The sequence below is a fragment of the Periplaneta americana genome, chromosome 6, assembly GCF_040183065.1.
Source record: "Periplaneta americana isolate PAMFEO1 chromosome 6, P.americana_PAMFEO1_priV1, whole genome shotgun sequence".
Lineage (NCBI taxonomy): Eukaryota > Metazoa > Arthropoda > Insecta > Blattodea > Blattidae > Periplaneta > Periplaneta americana.
The window spans coordinates 33,937,776-33,962,787 of NC_091122.1; the positions used below are offsets into that span (position 1 = coordinate 33,937,776).

Here is a 25,012-nt window from a genome sequence, read left to right on the forward strand (position 1 = left end):
AACATAACACATAGTAATTATTGAGTCATAGCATAATTTATTACTAGAAATTTATCATCTGACATAATAGCTCCTGAACTTCATAGGCCTATCATCGTAGCGTATGTTCATACGGGCAATAGTTTAAATCGCTGATTCTAAACATAACAAGTGAGTCCATTAAACATATTACGGATTAAAAATATACTATGTAGGATGCAGCAACAACAGTTTTATTTGCTGTGCGTGATGCATTAATTATTCGTGCTTTCATCACTGCATTAACTATTCACAATTTTGTTGTGTTTATGTTCAGTGAGACTGTAGTGTGTATAGACAAGCAGAAGGGGTGGAAGGACAGAATAAGAGAAATAAAGAAGGGATAGTGACAGGTTTTAAGGAAGACGAACCTGTGCCGGTGGGCTTTATGTTATATTTGTGTACTTATTGCAAAATATACTGTTATGGGTTTTAGTTTGTGAGACCATTAAACATACCTTACCAATTTAACGTACTATAAGTTTGTTTAATTCAATGAAATCAGTTCATATTTTGTTCGTAATGATAGACCCTATTTAACTCTACTGTTTACAGACGTTGAGTTGTAGCCTTGTTTCTACCTCATCTCTGCCACACGCTATACTCAAAAGGCTTCGCAACTTCTAGATTCACAGCGATATCCGAAACATCGTTCTAATACCTTGCATATTATTTTCGAAATTTTTTCGGCACATCTTAATACTAATAAGACGTATCACTATGCAAAATTTGAAGGTCCTACCCAACCTTCCAGTGTTGACCGTTCCCTTGTTTCATCTGCTGAACTCGTGACCACCAAATGCTACTGCTGAAGTAGTGGTACCTACCAAGAAAACTGGTCCTTGCAATTCAAAAACAAGTTTTCACATTTAATCAAATTTCTTTCATTAAATAAAGTCATCAAATGTTAGAAGACATACAGTACAACCTCAATTTTCAACTGAAAAGCGTGGAAATGTCGAAAGTTCGTGTTCTCGAACTTACGTGCATCAGGAAAAAAGTAGAAGAATCAGTTACTTAATTGTGGCTAGAAACAAAAGAAGTGATTCAAGCTTGAATGCTACAAAAAATTTCTCCTTTTATTTGATATGTAATATGCTTTTTACTTCAACTAAGTCTTTCTTTTCTCTACATACAGTACGTACTTCCGCAATGCACATCCGAGTTGATCACTTCAAAGACATATTACATATACTATTCCATTGCAGATTACAGCTTCTCTGAGCTACATTTATATCTTAAAATAATCATTAAAGTTTCGCCTATTGTAGTAGATTTTCGATACACTATTCCCATTTTTTTTTTTTGCCAGCTCTTTGTTTTTACCCGGAATTCTCTGAAAAGTTTACTCTTTCAAGAACATGGATCTTCACTGGCCATCCATTATTCCATCGCAGATTACAGCTTCCATTTGATTTACAATTCATGTTTTGATTTTCAGATAAGTCAGTTATTAAATACAATCAATAATGTTAAAATGTTCAATCTCATGACTTATCAATTTAATGTTAACATTTGTTAATACATGTTAAATATAAATAATGTATAGACGTTTTCGCCTTTTACGGCATCGTCAGATACAACTTGCTTCTGCGATATCTAAATACATAGTGGAATTTTTGTTTTCTCTTATAGTAAACCATCAAATTGTTGTTATAATAATAAGTAATAATATGTAATAATGACTCACGAGTAAAATACATAAAACTCTTGAGTCATTATCACATATTATTACCTATTATTATAACACCAATTTGATGGTTTACTATAAGAGAAAACAAAAATTCCACTATGTATTTAGACATCATAGAAGCAAATTGTATATGATTATGCCGTAAAAGACGAAAACGTTTATACATTATTTATATTTAAAATGTATTAGCAAATGTTAATATTAAATTGATAAGTTCATAAGATCCAACATTTTAACATTATTTATTGCATCCATTTGATTACCACATTTATCTTATCAAATAAACCCTTTTGCTCTTTGTAGTAGATTTTCGAAAGAGTTTCATTTTTCTTAAATACAAAATTGTTCAAGGGGACCAAGTAGTAAAGGGATAAAAAAATCCGATTTTTTCATTTTATGCTTAAAAAGAACAAAACTTGCTCTTTAAAACAATATATATTGTGCGGTGTATTACTGCAGATAAGCCTTTTACTTGCCTCTTTAAATTTAGCGGTGCATATAATTCATACATTCTTCTTTTTTCAAAGCAGTTTTCCGCAAATTGATATTTTTCAAACTTAAGTGTATTTTTCTCCAAAACTACTGAATCAATTTACATGACATTTTTACATTTTTTTTCTGCAGGCTATGTTTTATAAAGTAGACCTACGAATTTAAGAATATCACATACATAACATGAGGGAAAAAATATATATGCATTCAAAAAATTAGCAAAAACTGTTAATCAAAGTTCAACATTTTTTTTCTCTTTCACTAAGGGTAAATTATTTATCTAAATTTTGCTTTAGAATTTACAATATAGTCTACATTCCTTGATAACTTAAAAAAATAGAAGGCGTATGAGTGAAGATTGTAGCAAGTAATGTGCACCTGAAGAACGAGGTACAGTAGTGGCAAAAAAACTGGACCGACCCTTGTAGCTGATTTCAGAGCCTTTTCACTCCAGAGTACGATAGACTGGTAACTAAGACTTTCGTGGTTCGAAGCCTGGGAAGGAAACTTTTTTTGTTCCTTATTCAAATTTACTCCCAATACTTTTCGATTGCTGGTAAAATTCATGTTCTGGGAAAAATAAGTTAATTAAGTAGTAAAATATCGCTGAAATCTAAAAGTATTGGGAATAAATTTGAATAAGGAACAAAAAAAAAAAAAGTTTCCTTCCCAGGCAGGATTCGAACCACGAAAGTCTTAGTTACCAGTCTATCGTGCTCTGGAGTGAATAAGGTTCTGAAATCAGCTACAAGGGTCGGTCCGGTGTTTTTTTGCCACTACTGTACATTTAGTAAAGTGGGAAAACAGGTTATCAGTTAGGGCGTTTCTTTTGCACTTGAAAATAAACTAATTGAATCGCTATTTTGTTAAAAGTGCGAAAGTCCAAAAATACCAATTTTACATGGTTAAATTGCAACATAACTAAAAGTAAGATAACTAATTTATAATTTTGAATTAAAAACCCAATTATCGGTAACACTAAACCAAATAGATGAAGTTACTTATTATCGACTCCTGCTGAAAAGCCGGGGGGGAAGGGGGAGTGAGATATTAAAAGGACCGGCCGGACTGTAAAAGACAAAAGCTAGCTCCTCTCCGCAGACAATGTGAACTTCAAAACAGAAGCACATCGTTGATTGGACACGAGAGAAGGCGAGGTATGAAGGTAGTATGTCTATATGCGGTGAAAGTGAGAAAATTGTAGTGATGTTATACAACGATAAACTATGCACATGTCAGTATAAGATGATGTAGGCCTACGATAAAAACAAATGAAGAAAGTGTACTCGGTTCAAACCCAATCAATCAGCTAATCAGCTTTTTTTACAAACAATAAATGAATAATTAGACTACCTAATATGGGAAACTCTAATTCCAGGAACTTGCAATGAATATTACTTTCTCTGGTATTCAAGGTCAAACAAATGCAAGTAGCCGACTGTAGTTCTTCCAACATTATCGACGATGCATGAAGGTTACAGTCGTGGAGTCGATTCCCGGACTGGGTAATGATGTATTTTCCGTTGTCGTGCAGTGTTTTTATATAGAAACTAGAATTCGTGACTCCTCGACGTCACGTAGTCCCATCGTTTGTCAGGCTAAAATAGTGAAACTTTGGACATAGGATAAAAGCACGAGAGTTCGTGGAACAGTTAATTTGGGTGGAGGACCACCTTGATTCGAGCGTCCTTGCGTGGGCGGATGCCCATGATCACGATCGGCGTGCCAAGAGATGGACGCTAAGGTCGCAGTCAATCACGACCAGGGTCACTGAACCCGACCAGAATATAACTACGCTGAATAGACGAAATTGTTTTCACGGCAACGAGCATGAGGAAGTGGGACTCGTCTATCACAAAGATTTGTAGCCAGCCTGAGACTGCACAGAGACCAGAGCATCGATGATGAAACATTGCATTAAGCCGTAGGTCTATTTCTAAGCATGGTACTCTGTAAACCATGTATCCGTCCGTAGTCTGCAAGTATATTCTGTAGGGGAGCAGTGGGTACAGTGAGACACAAAATATTAAGACATATGTATGCAAGTGATAATTAAAGTATTTTTAAAATGAAGTGCAATAGAAATAGACATGGAGTATAATAATACATAAACAAAAATGTTAATAGATAAAGGACATAATATACAATACGTGTTTGTCAAAAAAATGCAAATGTCTCACTGTTCCCATTCAGGAGGGTACAGTGAGACACCACAGTGTCTATTAACGGACATTGAAATGATTTACATTTATTTCAAAAGAAAACAAAAACTTGCTGTCTCTTTATCTTAACACGTTCTGTAGGCTTATTTAGAATCATTTTTATGTCTGACTTCGAAACCATTGAAACATCTGGAACATTTGGAAAAGTGAATTTTCCATGACATTTCAAACTTTTGCGAAAAAATGAAATGAATTTTTGGTGACAACAAAGCTTATTATAATTATAAGAATTTAATGTAATTCTTTATTATTTTTTAACATTTTCTTAAATTTTGTGAATAATTTTTTATTTGTGAAACCAATAAAATGTAATGTATCCATTATTTTAAGCTACAGTTCCTAAATTGGTTACCGGTATTAGTATGTTCATTTTTTATGTTAGTTACTGGTAAATTTATTATAATTACAGTTTGTTTCTGCAAATCATTAGTACATGGGAACAGTGAGACGTCTCAGTGTACCCTTCAATGGCATGTCTCACTGTTCCCTTTACGCATAGTTCATTTAAAAATGACGCCATCACTTCAAAATTAAAACAAGAAAGACGAAACTTTGCCAAACAATCTCAAATTATTAGTATTATTATTAATTGTATTTTTAATTAATAAGTTTATTATTGTCATTATTGAGTGTAATTAGTTAACACTGTCACCATTGCAGCGTGAATAAAAAATTCATACATACATACATACATACAAATACCATAGTATTAGGTAACAAAACATTCATATTTATATCTCATTTGTATACCCAATATAACCTTCATTAAACACAAGCCAAAATTTTACTTCTAGAGTGAAAAATCACGAATTATTTTTTCATCACTCAACTTTATAACTAGAATCAAATCGAGTATGAAAATAGTGTTACTTTACTCATGCAATATACAACTCCACTGTTACCAACATCTCAACATCAAAATTTACCATCTAATAAAAAATATCTCACTGTTCTCCCTGTCTTACTGTACCTACTTCTCCCCTACTCTCTAATCATTCATTCATCCAATCATTCATCCATCCATCCATTTATCCATAATCCACCTATCCATTCATCAATCATTTCATCCATTCATCCATCTATCCATCCATCCATCCATCCATCCATCTATGCAGTCGTGACGTCACCTAGTGATACACGGAAGTTGAGCCACGAATTGGCGGGCCGCGCAGCAGCCGAGGCAGTGTAATTCAAAATTGCGAAGCGATAGAAGGTTGTCATTATATATGAGGCGTTCAGAGCTAAAGTGGATCAAGTCATATTTTCATAAATTGAATTTAATTCATTTTCTGATTATCTGAAGTTGGATCTTTTCCGAGAAGTAATGGATCAGGTCTTAATTCCAAGCGTTCGCCGGTAGGTGACACTAGTCACTTTTGGCTAAGATTATTTATTCACGATGTTCTGAGCCATAGTGGATCGAGTCACCAAACCGTTGCATCAATTAACATCACAATAAATTGTTTATATTTTATAAATCTAGAATTAGTGAAATTAAATAATCCACTAGAGCAGCGTTTCTCAAACTTTTTTGAAGTGCGGACCACTTTTTTAAGTCAGAGCAGTTCCGCGGACCACCTTACTCTAGTTCCCTTCGAAAGCAAATTTATAATTTTTGTAGCATATGTTAATACCGTATACTTATATTTTAAAAATTAATTAATTAATTAAAATTAATTTAATTCAATTAATTTTATATTAGTATTAACTAATTAAGTTAATGTTAATAGAAGAAAATTCATTTTCGTTTTTTTAATAATTCAAGGCTATTAGAGTTTGGATAATCTTTAACTTACATTAATGAGGTGGATGAGCCTGCCGATTCTTGCACAGTTGTTCTATATTTGAATGTATGCTGGTAAGCTTAAGTCGGAGATTGTCACATACATAGACTCGATTTCGGTACTTTGTTTTTATTAGAGTTAGTGATGAAAACCCTTTCTCACACAGATACGTAGAAGCGAACTGAATTATAATCTCTAAAGCACCATTGTACAGTTCACTATATTCTCTTTTCACTTGTGATGAGATCCAGAAATTAACCATACCTTCCGCTTGGAATTTCATTTTAAGTCCGGTGTCACTCGAGACTTCAATTAACTGTTCTCTTTCACTCAAAGTTTGTTATTTTCAATATCGCAGTGAAAGTGATCAGGAACCCATGAAAATTCGTCATATTTACTTCGAAAATAAGTTTAAAATTGTGACTTTAGAGTTGTATTATTGGTCTACGACATATACTGGGTGTTCATTTCAAAGTGTGTCATGACGTCACTGTTGTTGGGTCACCGATTTGAAGCGAGTTTCAGTTTATATGTTAGAGAAGTTGCCTATTATTTAAGGCGTTCTTCAATCTGAACTTGAGAACGTGTACGGTATAACTTGAACGTCGTAGCAACAGATGGCGGTCTGTACGGTCTGTGTGCTACCATAACCTCTTTCGAACTGTGTTTTGCGCCGGCAAGTCGTACGCAGGGTATTTGTTATCATCGGTTGCGTACGGCAACATTCCACAACACAAATCAAATGCTCCGTGTCCATGTTGACCGTCGAAGTTAATGTCAACAAATACGTAAGTAATCGTCTTAACCCTCTCCCCATATCCCGACAGTACGTATTTCCAAACAGTTCACATTCCTGCCACTACCGGCGTTACCGTACGTATCGGCACGTACTCTTCAGAATGAACGTCGTACTTGCTAGCCAACTTCTCTGCCTCTAAGATTATATACCTGAGCTGCGGAAGTGTAGGAAGATTGAATTCTCTAGGCTCATCAGCTAGCCACATGACGGCATACAGCGAGCCAAGACACATTTTGAACTGAACACCCAGTAGTACGGTACGTGACCATTTCAATGTACAGACTGGGTGTCGGCAAAACTATTAAGAAAGTCATAAATATATGAAAAGATTCGGTACTTTGGTCCTCTGTTGTGAATTCGGGTGGTCCCTGGCTGGGTTACAGGCACGGCACTAGATGTGCAGGGAAAAGATGGCTAGAAACACCACGTTCATAGTGCTTTAAATCTCTCTTTTGTTGCTGAGAGTAGGGTGGGGTAATAAAATTCATAAAATGTCATTACTGGGAGAAAAAAGTGAAAGGCGATTGCCATGTGCCATTTCTAAACTCAGATTTTCAGCTATAACGTGATACGCAATTCGTTTGAATTTTATTTTTTCTTCCGTCTTTTTTTAAGGACCACAAGGGCAGACCTCAAGGACCACAGGTGGTATGCGGACTATAGTTTGAGAAACGCTGCATTAGGCTATAGTTTCCAAATGAAATACAAACATAATATCACTTACATTCTCCATAGGAAAGAGTTAGAGTAACTTCCACTGTTAATGCTGAATATGCATAAATATAATAAAATTCCGTGACTTCCGTCTACTTCAAAGTGTCTTCTGGTACATGCAAATGGTATGATAAAGTCGTCATGTCTCGAGAACGTAGACTTACCCAGACGTGCGCAGTGCCGGAGGCTGTGTGATTAAGACACGGCCAGGCCTCGGCAACGCAGGATGTGCCACCGTGAATTCTAATGCACCAACAACAAAAGACGCGTGCACATGATTTTCTCATTATTGTTTCCGCTCTCGAAACTGTGTATGTATTACACGAGAGAGGAGCGCACAATGTAGGTCCAAGTCTTCACCAAGCCTCGATACCAGTGAGAACGTTGGCTTTAAAATAACTAATAAATGGTAGTATGAGTTTTAGTTTTACAAAGTTTCATTAATATCCATGTTTTGTTTTTTTTAAGTTTTAGAATCTAGTTTATGTCGCTAAAATTATTTTCTCACATTGTGTCACGTACGCGAACATCAAAATCGAGTCAAAGATGTACAGTGGCCGAGCTAAGGTGTAAATACTAGGTAGACTGAAAAAATTTGCTTACCTTGTATCTTTTTATAGAACAGATGTTATAGACTTTTCTATCAGACATTTTTGTGACACAGAACACACAAGAAGATGATGACCACTCATTTTCACTCCCAAAAAGAATACAGGCATAACAATATAACTTATTTGTCTCAGAGCACCCTATTAGCCAATGATATTTCTTATTATTGTCTGACCATCGGATCTGTGACCTCGTAAGATATGCGAACTGAACCCTAATTCCTTCTCAGCCTCGGTAATTCATTTCTCTCTCCGCATTCCTATCTCTCTCTTTTCTACCTCTCTCTCTTTCTCTCTCCCACTACTCTCAATTTTGGGCCTTCCTGCGGGACAGTTTATTTGCATTTGTAGTCCAGTGTTGTCAACTCAACATGAACACTGTAGCAAGGAGTGGCGAAAGAAATATTATTAAGCAAGTACGTAATAGCATTTTGCGATGAAGAGAAACAAACAGGTCAATATCTGTTTCCTATAAATCAGGCAACGATAAGAGCAGCTATGATCACAGGTGGGGCTTATTTTATTTCAATTGATTACGTATTAAAATTACTTACTTAACTAATACTAATAATATAACATTTTTATGTAATTTACTGTATATAGGCAGGTCAGAGCGCCTAACAAAGAAAATCAGAAGATAGGGAGGCTGTGCAGGAGATGAAAAGCTAGAATCACCAGGGAAGAACAGACCAAGGGAACCTTTAATTCTTGTAGATGATATGAACCGATGTATTTTAAGAAGAAAGATACAAGAATTTTATACCGTGTAGAATGAAGTTCCGACATTGAAGAAATTACTGAAGGTTGCGAGAGACAATATTTTCCAAGGTTGGAGAGAAACGCTGCTTAAAGTGATTCGAGAGATGGGATTTAGGTTTTAAAAATGTAGAAATATAAGATGTCTTTAATTGAAAGAAATGATATTTTAGCATGGAGGACCAGTTATTTATGATACCGTTTGATGGAAGTTTGGCAACATCCCTATTCGGAAAGGTTCGTGGCTTGCTGTTTAATGTGGTGGGAGGAAAGCTGGTGGAATGGAGTGAGTACAGGCGTTAACTTTTTCAAGAACGACGACAGCGCTGAAGGGGCACAGATCTGATGGTCCGACGATACCATGAAAATTTAAAATTTCTATTTTGTCTTCCTCCATCTCTATTTTAATGTGTAAATGTGATGCCGATTTCCTATCTTTGTAAGCACATTGTTTCATACGTCCAACATGACAACTGTTTCCCTCTTCATTCTACAAATAATGAACTCAATATTCTCCCAGTATCAGCCATTTTACACAAAATTAATATGTAACACACACACACATGCATTTTTCATTAAACACTCAACAACGCAGCGCATTCACAGAACACCAATATAGCGCAACGTATTATTGTTGAGGATAGCCGCGTTTCGTATCGAGATGTAGTGAATCGATATTCCCTCCCCGGTACCCCCTCGAGCTTGCGAGTCAAAGTTATAGCACAGTCTAGTATATACAGTCACGAAGCTCAATACGTAGGGAATATGCATCCAATGACAATTGAACTTCAGTTCTTAGCCACTAAAATCGCTACTATCGCCTCATCACAGTCAATGTGAAATAGTACCGGCACAGTCTATTGCTCCTAGTACTCTCAATTGCTAACCGCTTGGAGCGCTGTATCGCGAAAAATGCAAAAGCTTCGTGACTGTATGACATTAGACTATGGTTATAGTCATGCCTTTAGAGGCTTCTGTCACAAGCCTCGCACTGCTCTCTCCATACTGGAATAACTGCCAACAGTGAACTTAATATATGGAAGGCTCGGAGTGTAAAACAAAGTGTTATGATACATTGTTATTACGAACTTATAGGCCTACTGTTACTAGGTATAACTCAATTTTTGAATAGGATATGCCTCAATATCCTTTAAAGAGCTTCGCTACTGAAGATGGATCGTGGTGAAAGTGAGGAAATCTTCCAAAATCAGGTCGAAACACTTCTTAAAAACACTTACATGGGTAGATACTGCAAAGGAAGGCTTATACAAAAAAGTAAATTGATACTCAGTCATTCCAGTTGTCAAGGATGTTACATTTTTGCCATTTTAAACTCTATGGGCCGTATTCAAAGACATTCTTAGCGCGGGCTTCCGGTGGATGATCAGCAAACTAAGTTTTTCGTATTCATAAACCAGTGTTAGCGATATGATATGATATATGAATCCTGTACAAGTAACCAGTCGACAGCCAGGGCTAGTTTAGCACGCTCGTAGCGCGGGCTAGCGAAATGTCTATGAATAGCACCCTATATATTTAAATGAAATTACTTTTGTCAAGATCAGTACCATTTTACATAAGAAAGTTACTTCAATAAAATGTAGTCTATTAATATTGAAGAAAATAAAGAAAAGGTTCCGTCACGAATTATTTTCTAAGAATAGTGTTATTATTTGATCAATATTGTATGTTTATTCATAACATGACATTGAGTGTAACTTTAATAAACTATATAGTGTTAATTCATATTAATACCATTGCATTTAAAAATGAATATCATAATCATTTTGTTCATAATTTAATCTTTTTATTGACTTTCTATATTTCATCATATTCTGATCGTATAAAACTGTTTACGCTCGACCATGCCGAAATGTAGTAATTATACATCTGGTAGCAGCCCTTTAATGGACCTCATTAAAGTACACCTATTCATTAAAGTTCAGGTGTTCCACCAATCAGAAAACACCATTTTAGCAATATGAAAGCGCAAGTATCGATTATTCTCGGATATGCAATCGAAAGACAACTAGCGAAACGTCACAGAGGCTGGAAATCCAATACTATCGCAGAAGGTTATGTTCTGTTACTATAATAATTAGCGTTAATTGTAAATAATATTCAAATAAATTCAATTTGTCATCTCGTTTTTCAATGTCTAAATCAATTTCAAGGTTATATCAAGATTAATGTTCATTTTACTCTCTAGATTATATCAAGGTCAATGACATTTGTTTCTCGGAAAAAAATCAATACTTTCGCGTCTGCGCACATCTCATAATTTACGAGGTATTGCACAAGGTCAGTTCCGCTCCCCAGTCAGATAAGAATAACATGAATACTTACGAATAATTTCAAGTTAGAAATATGGTCGAGCATAAAAAGTCGTATGCAACTTGCCTATAATGGTAATTAAGACGCTCGTATGAAAATTATGAAACTCGCTTGCGCTCGTTTCATAAACATACTCGCGTCTTAATTACTACCATTATAGGCTCGTTGCATAATGTACTATTATTATCTGTATTCCCCAGTAGCATTTCTGTGGAGTTAAAGTTACAAACTTCTATGATGTGTAATATGACTTTCAATAACATACAATCGTATACTTCGCTTAGTGTACAAAACATATTGATGGAATAACGGTCTATGTTGCCCGTCCGATAGTAAATTTATGAGCGGAATTACGATGTAACATTTTTGTTCCTCCTGCACACTTAGCAGATTGTAACATAGACCGTTATTCGGCCCAACGCTTCAATTGTACAGTACGATTACTTAGTCCTGACAGTCGCCGGAGATGTGCGCGTGGGACAGGCGAGTCCATTTAGTTACGCCAAGGGGTGTTTGGGTTATTCACTCGCTTGCTTTTACCGAATGTTCGCCCTTATCTCTACTTCGGAACTCTCCCCACTCCTATTACTTCCCCTCTTTCGCGTCGCTGACCTGTCAGGACTAAATAATCGGTCTGTACGACGGATTGTAGACCCGATCGTTGCGTCTGTGGGCATTTAACAGCTAATATATTCAATTTGTCTTCTATGAAGCGTTGACTCTTCAGATTATCCATGAGCAGTCAAGAGAACATTAAGTTCTTGGTAACGAATTCGTTCCTCCTTTCCCGATGACGAAACCATTATAAAACAATTAAACAAAGTCGTTATTATTCCTGATCGGCCCAAGACTTTATAATAAAATTACAAACCATTTTCCAAATTTGAAATATTTTTAAATTGAAGCTTTTAAAAAAGAAATTTATAAAATTATTCATGATATATAATATTAACAAATGTGTGTATTTTTTACCTTTTATTTCTGTCGACTATATTCATGTTTTTATTGAATATCACTGGCTTCTGTCTGATTGTCAATTTACATTCGATGTGTTTTTTTCTCTCTTTTTCCCTTTCTCCTTCTTCTTCTTTTTTCTTTTTTTTTTGCTCTTGTATGTTATTTATTGGTTTAAACTAAGTTACTTACTGCATTTAGTAAACTGTCCTTGTAAATTTTATGTTATATTACTAGCTAAGACCACACCGTACACGAGCCTAGCTCTTACGGTAGTGGCTAGAAACATTTTTATTTTATAATTTTAATTTGTACTCACTAGCTAGCTAGTTAAATAAATAAAGTTAAATAAATAATCATTTATTGATTTATTTTATTTATTTGATTATTTATTTATTTGATTATTTGATTATTTATTTATTTGATTATTTGATTATTTATTTATTTGATTATTTGAATATTTATTTATTTATTTGATTATTTATTTGTGTATTTATTTATGTATTTATTTATTTATGAATGTATTTATGTATTTACTTTATTATTTATTTATGTATGTAAATATGTATATATTTAATTATTTATGTATTTATTTGATTATTTATGTATTTATTTATTTGATTATTTACTTACTTACCTTATCTATCTGTCTGTCTGTCTGTCTATCTATCTATTTATTTATTGTAAAACACATCTGCAATACATACAACTGTGTATATATTTTTGCATACGTAACAGGGTGCAAGAATCTAAAGTTTCTCACCACGTTGATAACCATGAAAATCCCGTACCGTTCGACACATGAATAAGAAAGAATTGATATAATGATGTACCTCAGAAACTTCTGTGATTGCATAATAAAATCATTATTCGATGGAGTCTTCAATCAACCAGGATGCGTTTCGTCATACCCTGGTATGGAGGAGACAGGCTTAATGAAGTTTATGAAGAGAGAAGAGCAGATTTGAAGTGAATGAAGTTTCCACAGTAGGCTACGTACCAGACGTAGACGTCGTCAATGGAAATGTCTGTATCTGTGACAAATTTCACAAAATTCTTCCGGAAACAAAAAGCGACTTACACTGATGACTGGGGACCGTACTTTGTTCCAGGAGATTACAAGGTTAAGTATTACCGGAGTTTTTACTGCAGCGGATGACGTGCATGTAGCAAGCGAAGTAGGTAGGCCTACTTGTGTCTACTCACGCGACTCCTCTTTGGTCAAGTTGGGCAGAACACAACATAGATCACTTTAACAATTACGAAGATATGTACAATTTATATTTACAGTGAATGATAAAAGTGTTCGTACTCTTAGAAAATTCAGATTATAATACACTTTAAGGAGAATCGCAGGATCCGAGAATGCAATAATACACTAATTATGAATAGTGAATTCTGACGCTCAGAGATATGCTATCTATAAAAACAACAAAATAGTACAATATTTGGAAAATTAAATAAAGCTCAATAATGATACAGAAGTCGGCACAACAAGTGATCGTACACCTGAAGTAATCATACTAAAAGAAGAGTTGAAGGGGCTGGTGTTGCCAGTACTCGTTTGTGCGCCTCTGTGTGTGCAGCTGTGACAGGGAGAGAGCTCCGTCATCAGTGAATGAAGAGCTGAACGTCAAAATGGGCAGCAACCGTAAAGAAACAAGTGAGGAGACAAGAAAAGTTATTATTAAACTGCATAACCAGAGCAAATCGTTACGTGAAATATCAGAACTTGGGAGACCTTGGTCTACCATCCAGTCAATTTTTGATAGGTTCTCTACATCTAAGACTATGAAAAACAGCCAAGAACTGGACGACCTAAAGTTTTAACCGAACATGATGAGCGCGTGATTATTAGGGAAATAAAAAAAGATCCAAAGACTAGTGCAGTAAAGGTTGTCGCAGATTTGGAAAGACGACGTATGAAAGTTTCACCCAGCACAGCCATGGTTATCATGGTCGCATAGACCGGAAAAAGTATTGAGTGAGTGAGTAAGAAAAATCGCACAAATGATTTAATTTCGCAAAAAATACCGAGATAAAGGAATGGAGTATTAGAAAAAAGTAATTATTTTGGACGAAAGCAAATTTAATGTTTTTGGTTCGGATGGGAGAAGTAGATGGGGCGACAAAAGAATACAGAGATGATGCTCAACACCTTGTGCCTACAGTAAAACATAGATGCGGGTCAGTGCTAGTTTTGGCGTGTATGAGTGGCTCTGGCGTGGGTAGACTGCATTTTATTGATAGTGTGATGGACCGCAAAAGGTATGTGAACATTTTAAAGCAGAATATCCATGCTAGTGCTGAAAAGTTGGGTCTTCAAAGTACTTTCGTTTTCCAGCAAGATAATGACTCCAAACATACTGCGGAAAACACTCGCTTGTGGCTGCTCTACAATACTCCAAAACAACTTCACACACCTCCTTCATCCACCTGATACTAACGTCATCGAGCATCTTTGGGCTATTCTAGATAAAAACATAAGAAAGCATTATTTCTCAAATAAAGAAACTCTTAAGCAAGCTCTTCAAAAAGAACGGGACTTCATTGATTCCACAATTACAGAAAAATTAGCAGAATCAATGCCACAAAGACTGGAGGCAATTATCGCGGCAAAAAGCAATCCTGCAAGGTACTGAAATGCGGTATTGGTTTATAAAGACTTCCTGATAGCAGGTGTACGATAACTTCTTGTGTGTATGAAAATAGGAGTGATATAATTTTTTGTTAAATATATTATAGATTATTATTAGATTTTTTACTCTTTTGCTACACTTAATAAAATATATAGAGTTTTCAGTCACAATATTGTTATTTGTAAACATTTTAGACGTTTCATTTGTCCTCAGAAACTATTTTTACTCACGTTTTGTAGATGTACGAACACTTTGTGCAGTCACTGTATACATCATCATCATCATCATCTGGCACTACATCCCTGGGTGGGTTTTGGCAGCTCGTACAACAGTCCTCCATTCTGTCCTATCTTCAGTCTTCTTTCTCCAACCCCTCACTTCCATTATTTCTAGGTCCCTGATGACCCCATCCAGCCATCTCTTCTTAGGTCTTCCTTTCCTTCTCCTGTTGAGAACTTTCCTTTGTAGTATTCTCTTGGGAATTCTGTTTTCATCCATTCTCTGTATGTGTCCCAGCCATCTCAGCCTCTGGGATTTTATAAATTTAACAATATCTTGTCCTCCAATTAGTTGATTGATTTCATTATAACGTATCGACCATTCGTTGTTTTCATATACTGGTCCATATATTCTTCTTAGAATTTTTCTCTCAAAACACCATAGGAGATATTCTTCTACTTTAGTTAGTGTCCATATTAATACACTATGTACACTAGAATACGCTATTATTACTATTTTGATATTTGATATTTTGATATATATTTGATGTCAACATTTACATCCATGTAATGTGGACCTCACAATTTTTGTATACGGTGCCACAATTACATTCATTACAGATATACCTTTTGCAGACGCTCTTATAATTTGACTTTCGATCCCATTTAGATTGCTCAGTATTCCCCACCTTTAAAACCTAACAACTTAATTAGATCATTCAAAATTGACACTTTTACGACTCTGTTCCTGATTTTCAGTACACTTATATTGAACACACACTGTTTCAATAATATACTTGTTACTAAAACATACTACACTATTGACCAATCTGTTCGTTATTATGTCTGTTTCTTGTGTACATTTCATTTTCAGATCTCACTAATTTTCTACATATTATACTTCACTATCTTAGCTAGCCTCTTCCGCCATACTCATAACCTATTTTCATTATCTCTATCGTTTTACTTGACTTCCTATTACACTTCTCTATTTCATTCAAAATTAACACTTTTATCACTCTGTTCTTGATTTTCAGTACACTTATATCGAACACACACTGATTCTAATAATACTTGTTACTAAAACATACTACACCATTGTCCAATATGCTCGTTATTATGTCTGTTTCATGTGTACCTTCCATTTTCCGATCTCACTAATTTTCTACATATTATTCTTCGCCATCCTAGCTAGATTTTTACTATTTACACTATGATAAACAATGTAGGCCTACACTGATCAAACATTATTTACACTATTATGTGCAGTGTTGTGTATTGTAATGAAAGATATTTTATTTCATAATAATTACTATAGCCTACTTATTTTGCAAATAATGCATAGACCCTAATAGTGTATGAAGGGGCTTCAGACACTAACTACTTTCAAAAGCCGATTGTCAAAGAGACTGCTTTTCATTTCTAGAATATGATCTTTCTTCAAATATAACTTTTTGGAATACGATTTTTATTTGTTGTATCAATTTGTCCATCATGAAATATTTCTTTGACACAAATTGTCTTATCTGATACTAAATTTTAATTCTTTAACTCTTGGAACACATTACTATTATTATTATTATTATTATTATTATTATTATTATTATTATTATTCCATTGTTTTCTGTGCTGCTATGCATTTTTCTACTGGTTCAATGGAATAAAATGCCTTATGGTCTTAACTCTGCCAGTAAAAATAAATGAATTAAATAAATGAACAAAGAATTTAAATTGTAGGAAACATTATCGCAGTATCAGTCTTTATTTCATTTTTCACAAGTTTGTTTTTTATTCAAAAGGAATATTTTCCCAACTTTTTTTTTTTTTTTTTTACAGAAAAGTGAAATTTTCAGATATGTTTATTTAGTAGCCTTACAGGTACTGAAGCGATGTTTTCGTAAATCTAATATAAGTATCGTACTGTACATACGTATTACTGAAGATAGTGTATTGAAAATTTTGAAAGTATTCGCATGGAAAATGTTTGTAAGGAAATGAATAAAACAAAGCAACTACTGTTCCATCATAAACAAAAGATACGTACCCATGTGTTGTAAAAACGTCAGCTCTATAGCTTCAGAAGATTTCGAGAAAATAATTTAATATTCTGACGATAGGAAGTTGCGCACCAATATCACCTTAAAAACATACTGCGATAAGAGTTTTGTTATGTAATATTAGTTACAGTTAAAACATATAGCTAGGTAACTTTGCTTTGTACTATAGCATTGTTTTGATTAGTTTATTGATTACTTTTATAAGGCTAAAGATATCAATATAAATTACACCTTATGTCATACTCAATCTCTTTTTTGGGATATCGCTTTCTTTATGAATGATGTGTTTCATTCACACAGTACAGTATAGTTGTGCTACTATGGAATTTATGTGAATATTTCTTCTGAACTCTTTATTATGTTATTAACGTCGAAATCACAACTGCAATATTAAGAAATTGGTGTTAATACTTTTTTTCAGACAATATACGCAATATCAAACAAAAAGAAGCCATATATAAAAATAACGACATAAAATTTCACGTTTCGTTTGAATTTTGAGCACCACTGTTTTTTAAATCCAACAGGCTGCTTATTCATATAAACCTTCCTCATTCAATACCTAACGCTTGATGCCCGCGCACGACGTCAAGGTCAGAAAAATGCGCTTGCTTTGACATCACTGCAATAAGCTAATGCATTGCAAACCTATGAGGTCTAGTTTTGAATCATGAATAGAACGTCAACTTCAGCACAAACAAGATGCTGTGGCACGCGTCAAATATGACGTCACGTCAATATAGTCTATGAACAGCTAACCATATCTCCGTACGCCCTGGGACGTAACACGGTTTCTACTGATGGCAATAATAACAACGCTACTGAGTAGGTAAATTCCACGATCCTCCTTTCATACCCCCAAACTCCCGCCGCTTGCCGTTCGTATTTGTAAACAATCATAGTTTACTCTGGGAGATCAATCAAATGGGGTGGAACAATCGTACGTAGAGTATAACGAACTGCAGCAAGGGAAGAAAGCTATTCACTCCAGTTCACAGACTTCACTACGGACATGAACTATGAAATCGATAATAATTTTAACAATTTGGTCATTTCACTTCACATGTTTCATTTAAAACGTGTTCCTGGATGCCTACGGAGTAAGGCAATGTTTGCAGTACTATAATTTCCTCTCTCCTTTTCGAACATTGCACAATGCTAATTTACATGTTGCATTCTTATACAGGGACATCATTTTATTTTTACTAACATTTTTAATATTAGCCTGGCTATATCTTTGGATTAAAGGTCTAGAATCGGAAACACCTCTTGCTCCCCTTTCCAAGACTGGAGTTCGATGATACTGGCGTAAAATACAAATCACTTTACTAGGTATAGGAGGGAAGAAAAGTAGTTCATCCATTTACGTAAACTAGGAAATATCGCAATTTTAAGTTTGATAATTTTGATTAGGTTTTTGTTTAATCAAAATACAGTACGGTATTAACAATAAGTGTTTTCACTCACGAACTGAGCTATCCATTCAGACGTATTAATTATGTATTGTATATTGTACTGTTACAGCACATTAACGTACAATATAGAGAATGAAGTTAAATTGAAAAATAATCATAATAAGGACATTTTAATACATTTTTGAAAATGGTGGCCGTTCATTTCGATACAGGCTTCAGTTCTTTTGTGCATATTATCGCACTATAGAGTATTGTACCTAATTTCAATTACCAGTTTCGTCCTTCGTACGAGTAACTCATGTTGAAATAATTCTATACCTACTCCATAAAAGAGTACCTTACGTACTGTAAATTTAATCTTCACTTCTGCCTGATCCAAAAAGATAAAATTACTCAGAAATGCTATCTACTGTCCGTTCAAGTGGTTTTGTCGCAGGGTCGTAGAGAGGGGGGGGAAATCACGTGACAGTTAATTATTTAATGAGGCCCTTTTATTTAAGTTATTTTAAACAGTTGATATAATATTACGTAGACGTCCAATTCCTAACAGAAGTTAATGTTTTCAGAAAAGAGCTAAGACAGCCCAGCTACTAGACTTTACAGAGGGGCGCACAGAAGCTGGTGGGGGAAACCGGGATACGACGTAAGCAAACGGACGACAGTACCTGTGCGAAAATATGATTCAATATTGAAAGCTCTTTCGTCACTGGAAAACGCGAACATATTTCTGGAACGTACTATACTCACTAACTCAGTACTGCACAAGCGGCCTCGTTCTGTTTGGAGAACGGTTGGAAGTTTACTAGTAGAGGGGGTGGGAGTGAAGTACATTCAAAAATTCAGGTACAATAAAAATTGAAGTAAAAATAAAATGATGTCCCTGTACTTTGATATATAGGGTGCAAGGGCTATAAGTGTCATTATTTTAACTGATGATTGTTCATGTCGTAAGAAAAAATGTCCTCACAATTTTTTTCTACTAGCAATATTTAGCTAATTATTAAAGTTTACAATATTAGACGTTTGGCAACGTTGCTGGATGGGGAGGGGGGAGTTTACAAGTACACAGTACAGCTCAAGTGGATACAGACATACCGGTACAAAACAGATGCTCTGTTCTAATGCAGGGGCGGACCGTTGTTTACATAAAAGAACAACAAATACAAACTTTCAATCTGATTAATAGAATTTTATGGTAAATTTCCATTTTATTTAACAATATTGGTCCATTTTTTTATTGTACGTCTAAAAAATAAACAATAATGGTTTACTGCACAAAATCAAACGAACTTTTTTTTTAAATGCAACATTTTAATCTCTCCCGCTTCTATAAAGCAGTACCATTTTTAAAGAAATTTCTGTTTGTGTGATTTTCGAAATGGGGTAAGAGACTCCTAGTTTCTAATAATCGTTGAGAAACCGCTACAAAAGTCCGCCGATTAGGTAACCTTCATTGCGGAAAACATTGACGGTACATCTTCTTGCCTCACTTGAATTACGACGACTTTCTCCATAAATTAATAACATATGATATTCCTAAACTGTGAATGACATTGTAAGTTGTTTATCGAATACCCTATACTGAACTGTCTTCCGCTCGGCAATAGACCTATGGACAGGGAGCTTGAACTCAGCTGACTTGTACTTACGTCTGTGCAGAGTACTGCGTGCTGAACACGTTGCCACGTCTCTCACGCCAGAATGTTAACAAATTTAAGCATGCAATTTTATTTAATTTCACGAAAACGTAATAGAACACACAAATATGTATTTAGACTAATATTAACTCCTTCCTAGATATATTTACTGATGTAAGTGTTTTCGTAATTTTACTAACGATGTAAGCAGTACAACGCGATTAAAATAAGAGAATAAATTTTTTTCTGGGAAAACTATCAAGTTTTGACCCTATGTTGTACGACATTTTTTGATCTTGTAGATCGTCCCCGACGACTGTGAAAAGGACGGCACTTATACCCTTTACACTCTGTACAGGGATTCTAGGTCCCTGCTTTTGAGATCTGCAAGCTATTAATCTTCACCCAAGATAACACAGGATATCACATTCACAATGGACGAACATCCATATTCTACGTGAGATTTGAACATTTGACCATGGTTTTCAAGTAAAGTTACTGTTAACCTTAGACGCTGCCTACATCGTGGCCATTACATTACATTACATATATTATATTATATTATATTATATTATATTATATTATATATTATTTATATCATATCGTATATCATATCATATATCATATCATATCATATAATATATCATATTATATTATATTATATTATATTATATTATATTATATTATATTATATTATATTATATTATGAAGAGGAGCGAATAGAAGCATTTGAAATGTGGCTAAGGAGACGAATGGAACGTGTGAAGTGGACAGACCGAATAAGAAATGAAGCTGTGTTGGAAAGAGTTGGTGAAGAAAGAACGATGTTGAAACTGATCAGGAAGAGAAAAAGGAATTGATTGGGTTACTGGCTGAGAAGAAACTGCCTACTGAAGGATGCACTGGAAGGAATGGTGAACGGGAGAAGAATTCGGGGCAGAAGATATCAAATAATAGACGGCATTAAGATATATGGATCATATGAGACAAAGAGGAAGGCAGAAAATAGGAAATATTGCAGAAAGCTGGGTTTGCAGTGAAAGACCTGCCTTTGAGCAAAAAAAAAAACTATGAGTGAATGAATTAATTATGTTATATCATATTACATTATATAGCTGCCACGGTGGTCTAGTGGTTAGAGCGTTGGACTTAAAATCCTGTGGACCAGGGTTCTATCCCCGGTGTACGCCCGATTAATAGCCTAACTTGTGCTGGGCAAGCTCGTGATTCAGGTAATACAGGAGTTTTCTCCGCGAGCTCCGGTTCTCTTGCGACATCCTAGCAAATCTCCATCACCATTTCATCTCATCGCGGATGTAGCGTAGACTAGCCTCCTATGGCGCACTATGGCAATGACTGTCTGTAAATTGGTCTACACAACTGGCTTCATATGGGTGAATGACGAATAAGTCAAGTACCCGCCAATAATAAAAGTATGTTGTTATTATTATTATTATTATTATTATTATTATTATTATTATTACTCTTTGTTAGTTTTTGCATTAAAATCCACGAGACTTTCACCGAAAAACAATAACAGTAGCAAGACATTTCTAGACCGTAACAGTACACTTCTGCAGCAACAAATGAATAGAGTTTAATAATGCCCGTCCCTTGAGCAAGAGGGCCGCCGCAAGAACCCGAGTCTTTTATGTTAACCCACTACGCCAGCGGAGCGCGGAGAACAAGGCAATTTACTATATTTCATACCGCGACACTTCGCGTTCGATTTCCAACAAAACAAACAAAATCCATCATATAAACAATCATCATTCACGGCAAAATCGGTAATCTGCTAGGAGACGTCGTTGCATATAGACCACTTTTACACTAAACCTAAAATTTGTTTTTGCAAGATATAATAAAACCCTGAACTAACGTAACCTAACCTAACCTAACCTTTTCCTTAATCTATGACAGGTTACGTTAGGTTAGGTTAGTGTTTTAGTATACGTTGTATACACTAAGGTTAGATTTAGTGTAAAAGTGACGACGTCTCCTAGCAAATTACCGCAAACTCAAATGTTTAGAACAACGATTTTTACCTTATGCAAAAATAAGGGAGAAAAATGCTCGAAGAGAAGAAAAATACGGGAGCCGGGAGATCCCGGAAAATACGGGAGGGTTGGCAACCCTTCCGAAGTTCTGCCAAAAGTACTTCATGATATCAATAACTTCGTCTTGGTAGTCATGTAAATTTATTGAGTTGCAACATCATTAAGCCTATACAGATATCCAAAAAACAATCATTAAGCTGTATCTGTAACGAAAGTTTTAGTATCACAAAAATCCTGATTCTGCCACTGGGTTGTATTGTATTGTATTTAGTTTATTAACATTCCATGGTATTCATACATTGCTTCACAGCTAGAATTTGGAACAAGTAAAAAAACTTAATACTATTATAAAGTCTTAATTTATAGTCACAGTCTAGATGAAATATATACAGACGAGATTTACAATGTAGTCTACTAGTACAACACAAAGTTTTAGTGTCAATTTCATGAAGTGTTATTGTCAATAATTGATTTCTTGTAAATAGTTTCCTTAATCTATCACAAAATATTTTAATATCCAGTAATTTCATCACTATACAATTTTGTTATTCTAGGTTTAATTTGTAATTCAGTAAATATAAAATATTCTTTGTTTTTCTACGTTAATTATCTAGCTTTAATTAGTCAGGTAATCTTTTCGTACTTTGATTTTTATTGTAATTGTAATTGTAAATTTAATATTAATTGTAATTTTATTCTTCATATTATAGTTGGAATCTCCTGGTAGAGGGGCAGAGAAGGCCTGACGGCCTTATCTCTACCAGGTTAAATAAATACTACTAAATACTTATGTCATGAATTCACCTGCAGAATAGAAGGTGTGAGAAATTAGGTACTTATTTAATTTGGCCCTAAATAATTTTATGTTTTGAGTTTCATTTTTTATATCGATAGGGAGGCTATTAAAAAATGGAAACTTACCCGTGCGCGTGTAGAGGCAACTAGTGGGTCTGAACTTGAGACGCGGCGCCAGGTCCAGATAGCAAGCTCCCGGCGAGTAGCGGCTGTACGTGAGCTCGTAGCGCTCGTTGTAGAAATCCTCTTCCTCGACGCCGTTCACCAGTCCGATGGAGTCGTCGCGGTAACGAGCGAATTGCCGGGGGTCCTCGTCGTCAGAGTCGCCGTGGTGATCGGGACGCCCGTTGTACTGCGGCACATAATAGAAGTCGGACTGAGACGACTCCAGCGCCGGCGTCGACGTCACCACGTAGTCCGTCTCTCCGTCCGTGCAGTGACGTTTCATGAACGCGTAATTCTCTAGATCCCACGGGTCTACGTAATGGCGGGACGTCGATGTCGAGATATTGCTCGACATGTCGCCTTCAGCTGTTCTAGACGCTGAAAACTTCCTCCTGCTTCCTGCGCTGGGGATTTCTGACAGGCGTCGTTGTCTGTTCGAAGGCGGTGTCCAGTATGTGGACGACGCTGGTCTAGATATGGGTGGCATCGTTTCTTCTCTTTAGTTTTCAATAAAAATAAACAAGTCAAAGCTTTATATATTCAAAACATTTATATGCACAGTTCGATTTTCACTATATACTAAGCGAATGTTCGAGATAACACGCTTCAGAACTACACGCTCTTCAACTGTCACAGCACCACACCGCTCAAAGCACGCACACGTCTTCCCTCCGCGGCAATCAGTGCCCTACTGATGCGGCCGCTTCTACCAACTGTCAACGAAGTTGGCTGCGCTTTCTCTCAGACACCGCGGATCAGTGATTCTACCTTGTTTCTTTTTTTCTGTTATACCCGCAGACTGCGGTTAAAAGAGCCAGAAAACAACCTAATATTTGCGTATCCCAAGAACACACACGTGTAATTAATAGAAAAGAAAAACACAAGTTTGTTCTTTTAGCGAACATGGAGCTTTGAATCTTACTTGTTAAAGAGTGCAGAACTGTAGCATGCTCTTTGGTGTTTTCTATAGCATCCAGGAGCCAGACCGATGTTTGGTGTTTGCACCCCATTTAAGTAAGGAGAACGATTCGTATTCTAATTTAGATTTCTCCGACTCACTAAATGCTACAATTACCTTTTCGTAGATAAAAGAATAAGATTCAGAAATGGAATGACCCAACCCAGGCGGATTTGAACACACGCTCGTCCGCAACCTCAGACCAAGAGACCAGCTCGTTATCTCTTCTCAACTGCGCTGTTTAATAATAATAATAATAATAATAATAATAATAATAATGATATAATATTTTCAAGAATGTAAATTCTATTTATTGTTTTGCGTTTTCTCTGTTTCAGCTTCAATTCGCCTCTTCAGCTAGAGAAGTGTGATGACAAAAAAATCTGTCGATCACTACTCTAGGACAGAGGAATTCCAAACTGTGTAGAATAATAATATGTTGACCATGAAGTTTTAAGGAATTAAGCGGCAACAGCTTCGATCTGTAAGACGAATGTCACTTAATTTCATGACGGATTTTCTGTCTCAATTTGCCGAATGTCATCTCGCTATCACAAATTCCATCTTAGATTTGATACAACATCGTTAAATAACCAATAAAAATTAAGCTCACATATTTATAGTGAATATAGTAGGCTAATAATAATAATAATAATAATAATAATAATAATAATAATAATAATAATAATAATAATAA

At 35.3% G+C, this 25,012-nt stretch overlaps 1 protein-coding gene across 1 annotated transcript in view; it reads right to left on the reverse strand.

Moving 5' to 3' along the window:
• Positions 1–24,053, reverse strand: part of LOC138701187 (uncharacterized) — a 151,947-nt gene extending 127,894 nt beyond the window's left edge. The window contains exon 1 of the mRNA XM_069827818.1: positions 23,319–24,053. Within this exon, the coding sequence (XP_069683919.1) occupies positions 23,319–23,844 (526 nt within the window). The 5' untranslated portion in view covers positions 23,845–24,053. The remainder of the gene's footprint in view (positions 1–23,318) is intronic.
• Between the last annotated feature and the right edge of the window lie 959 nt (positions 24,054–25,012).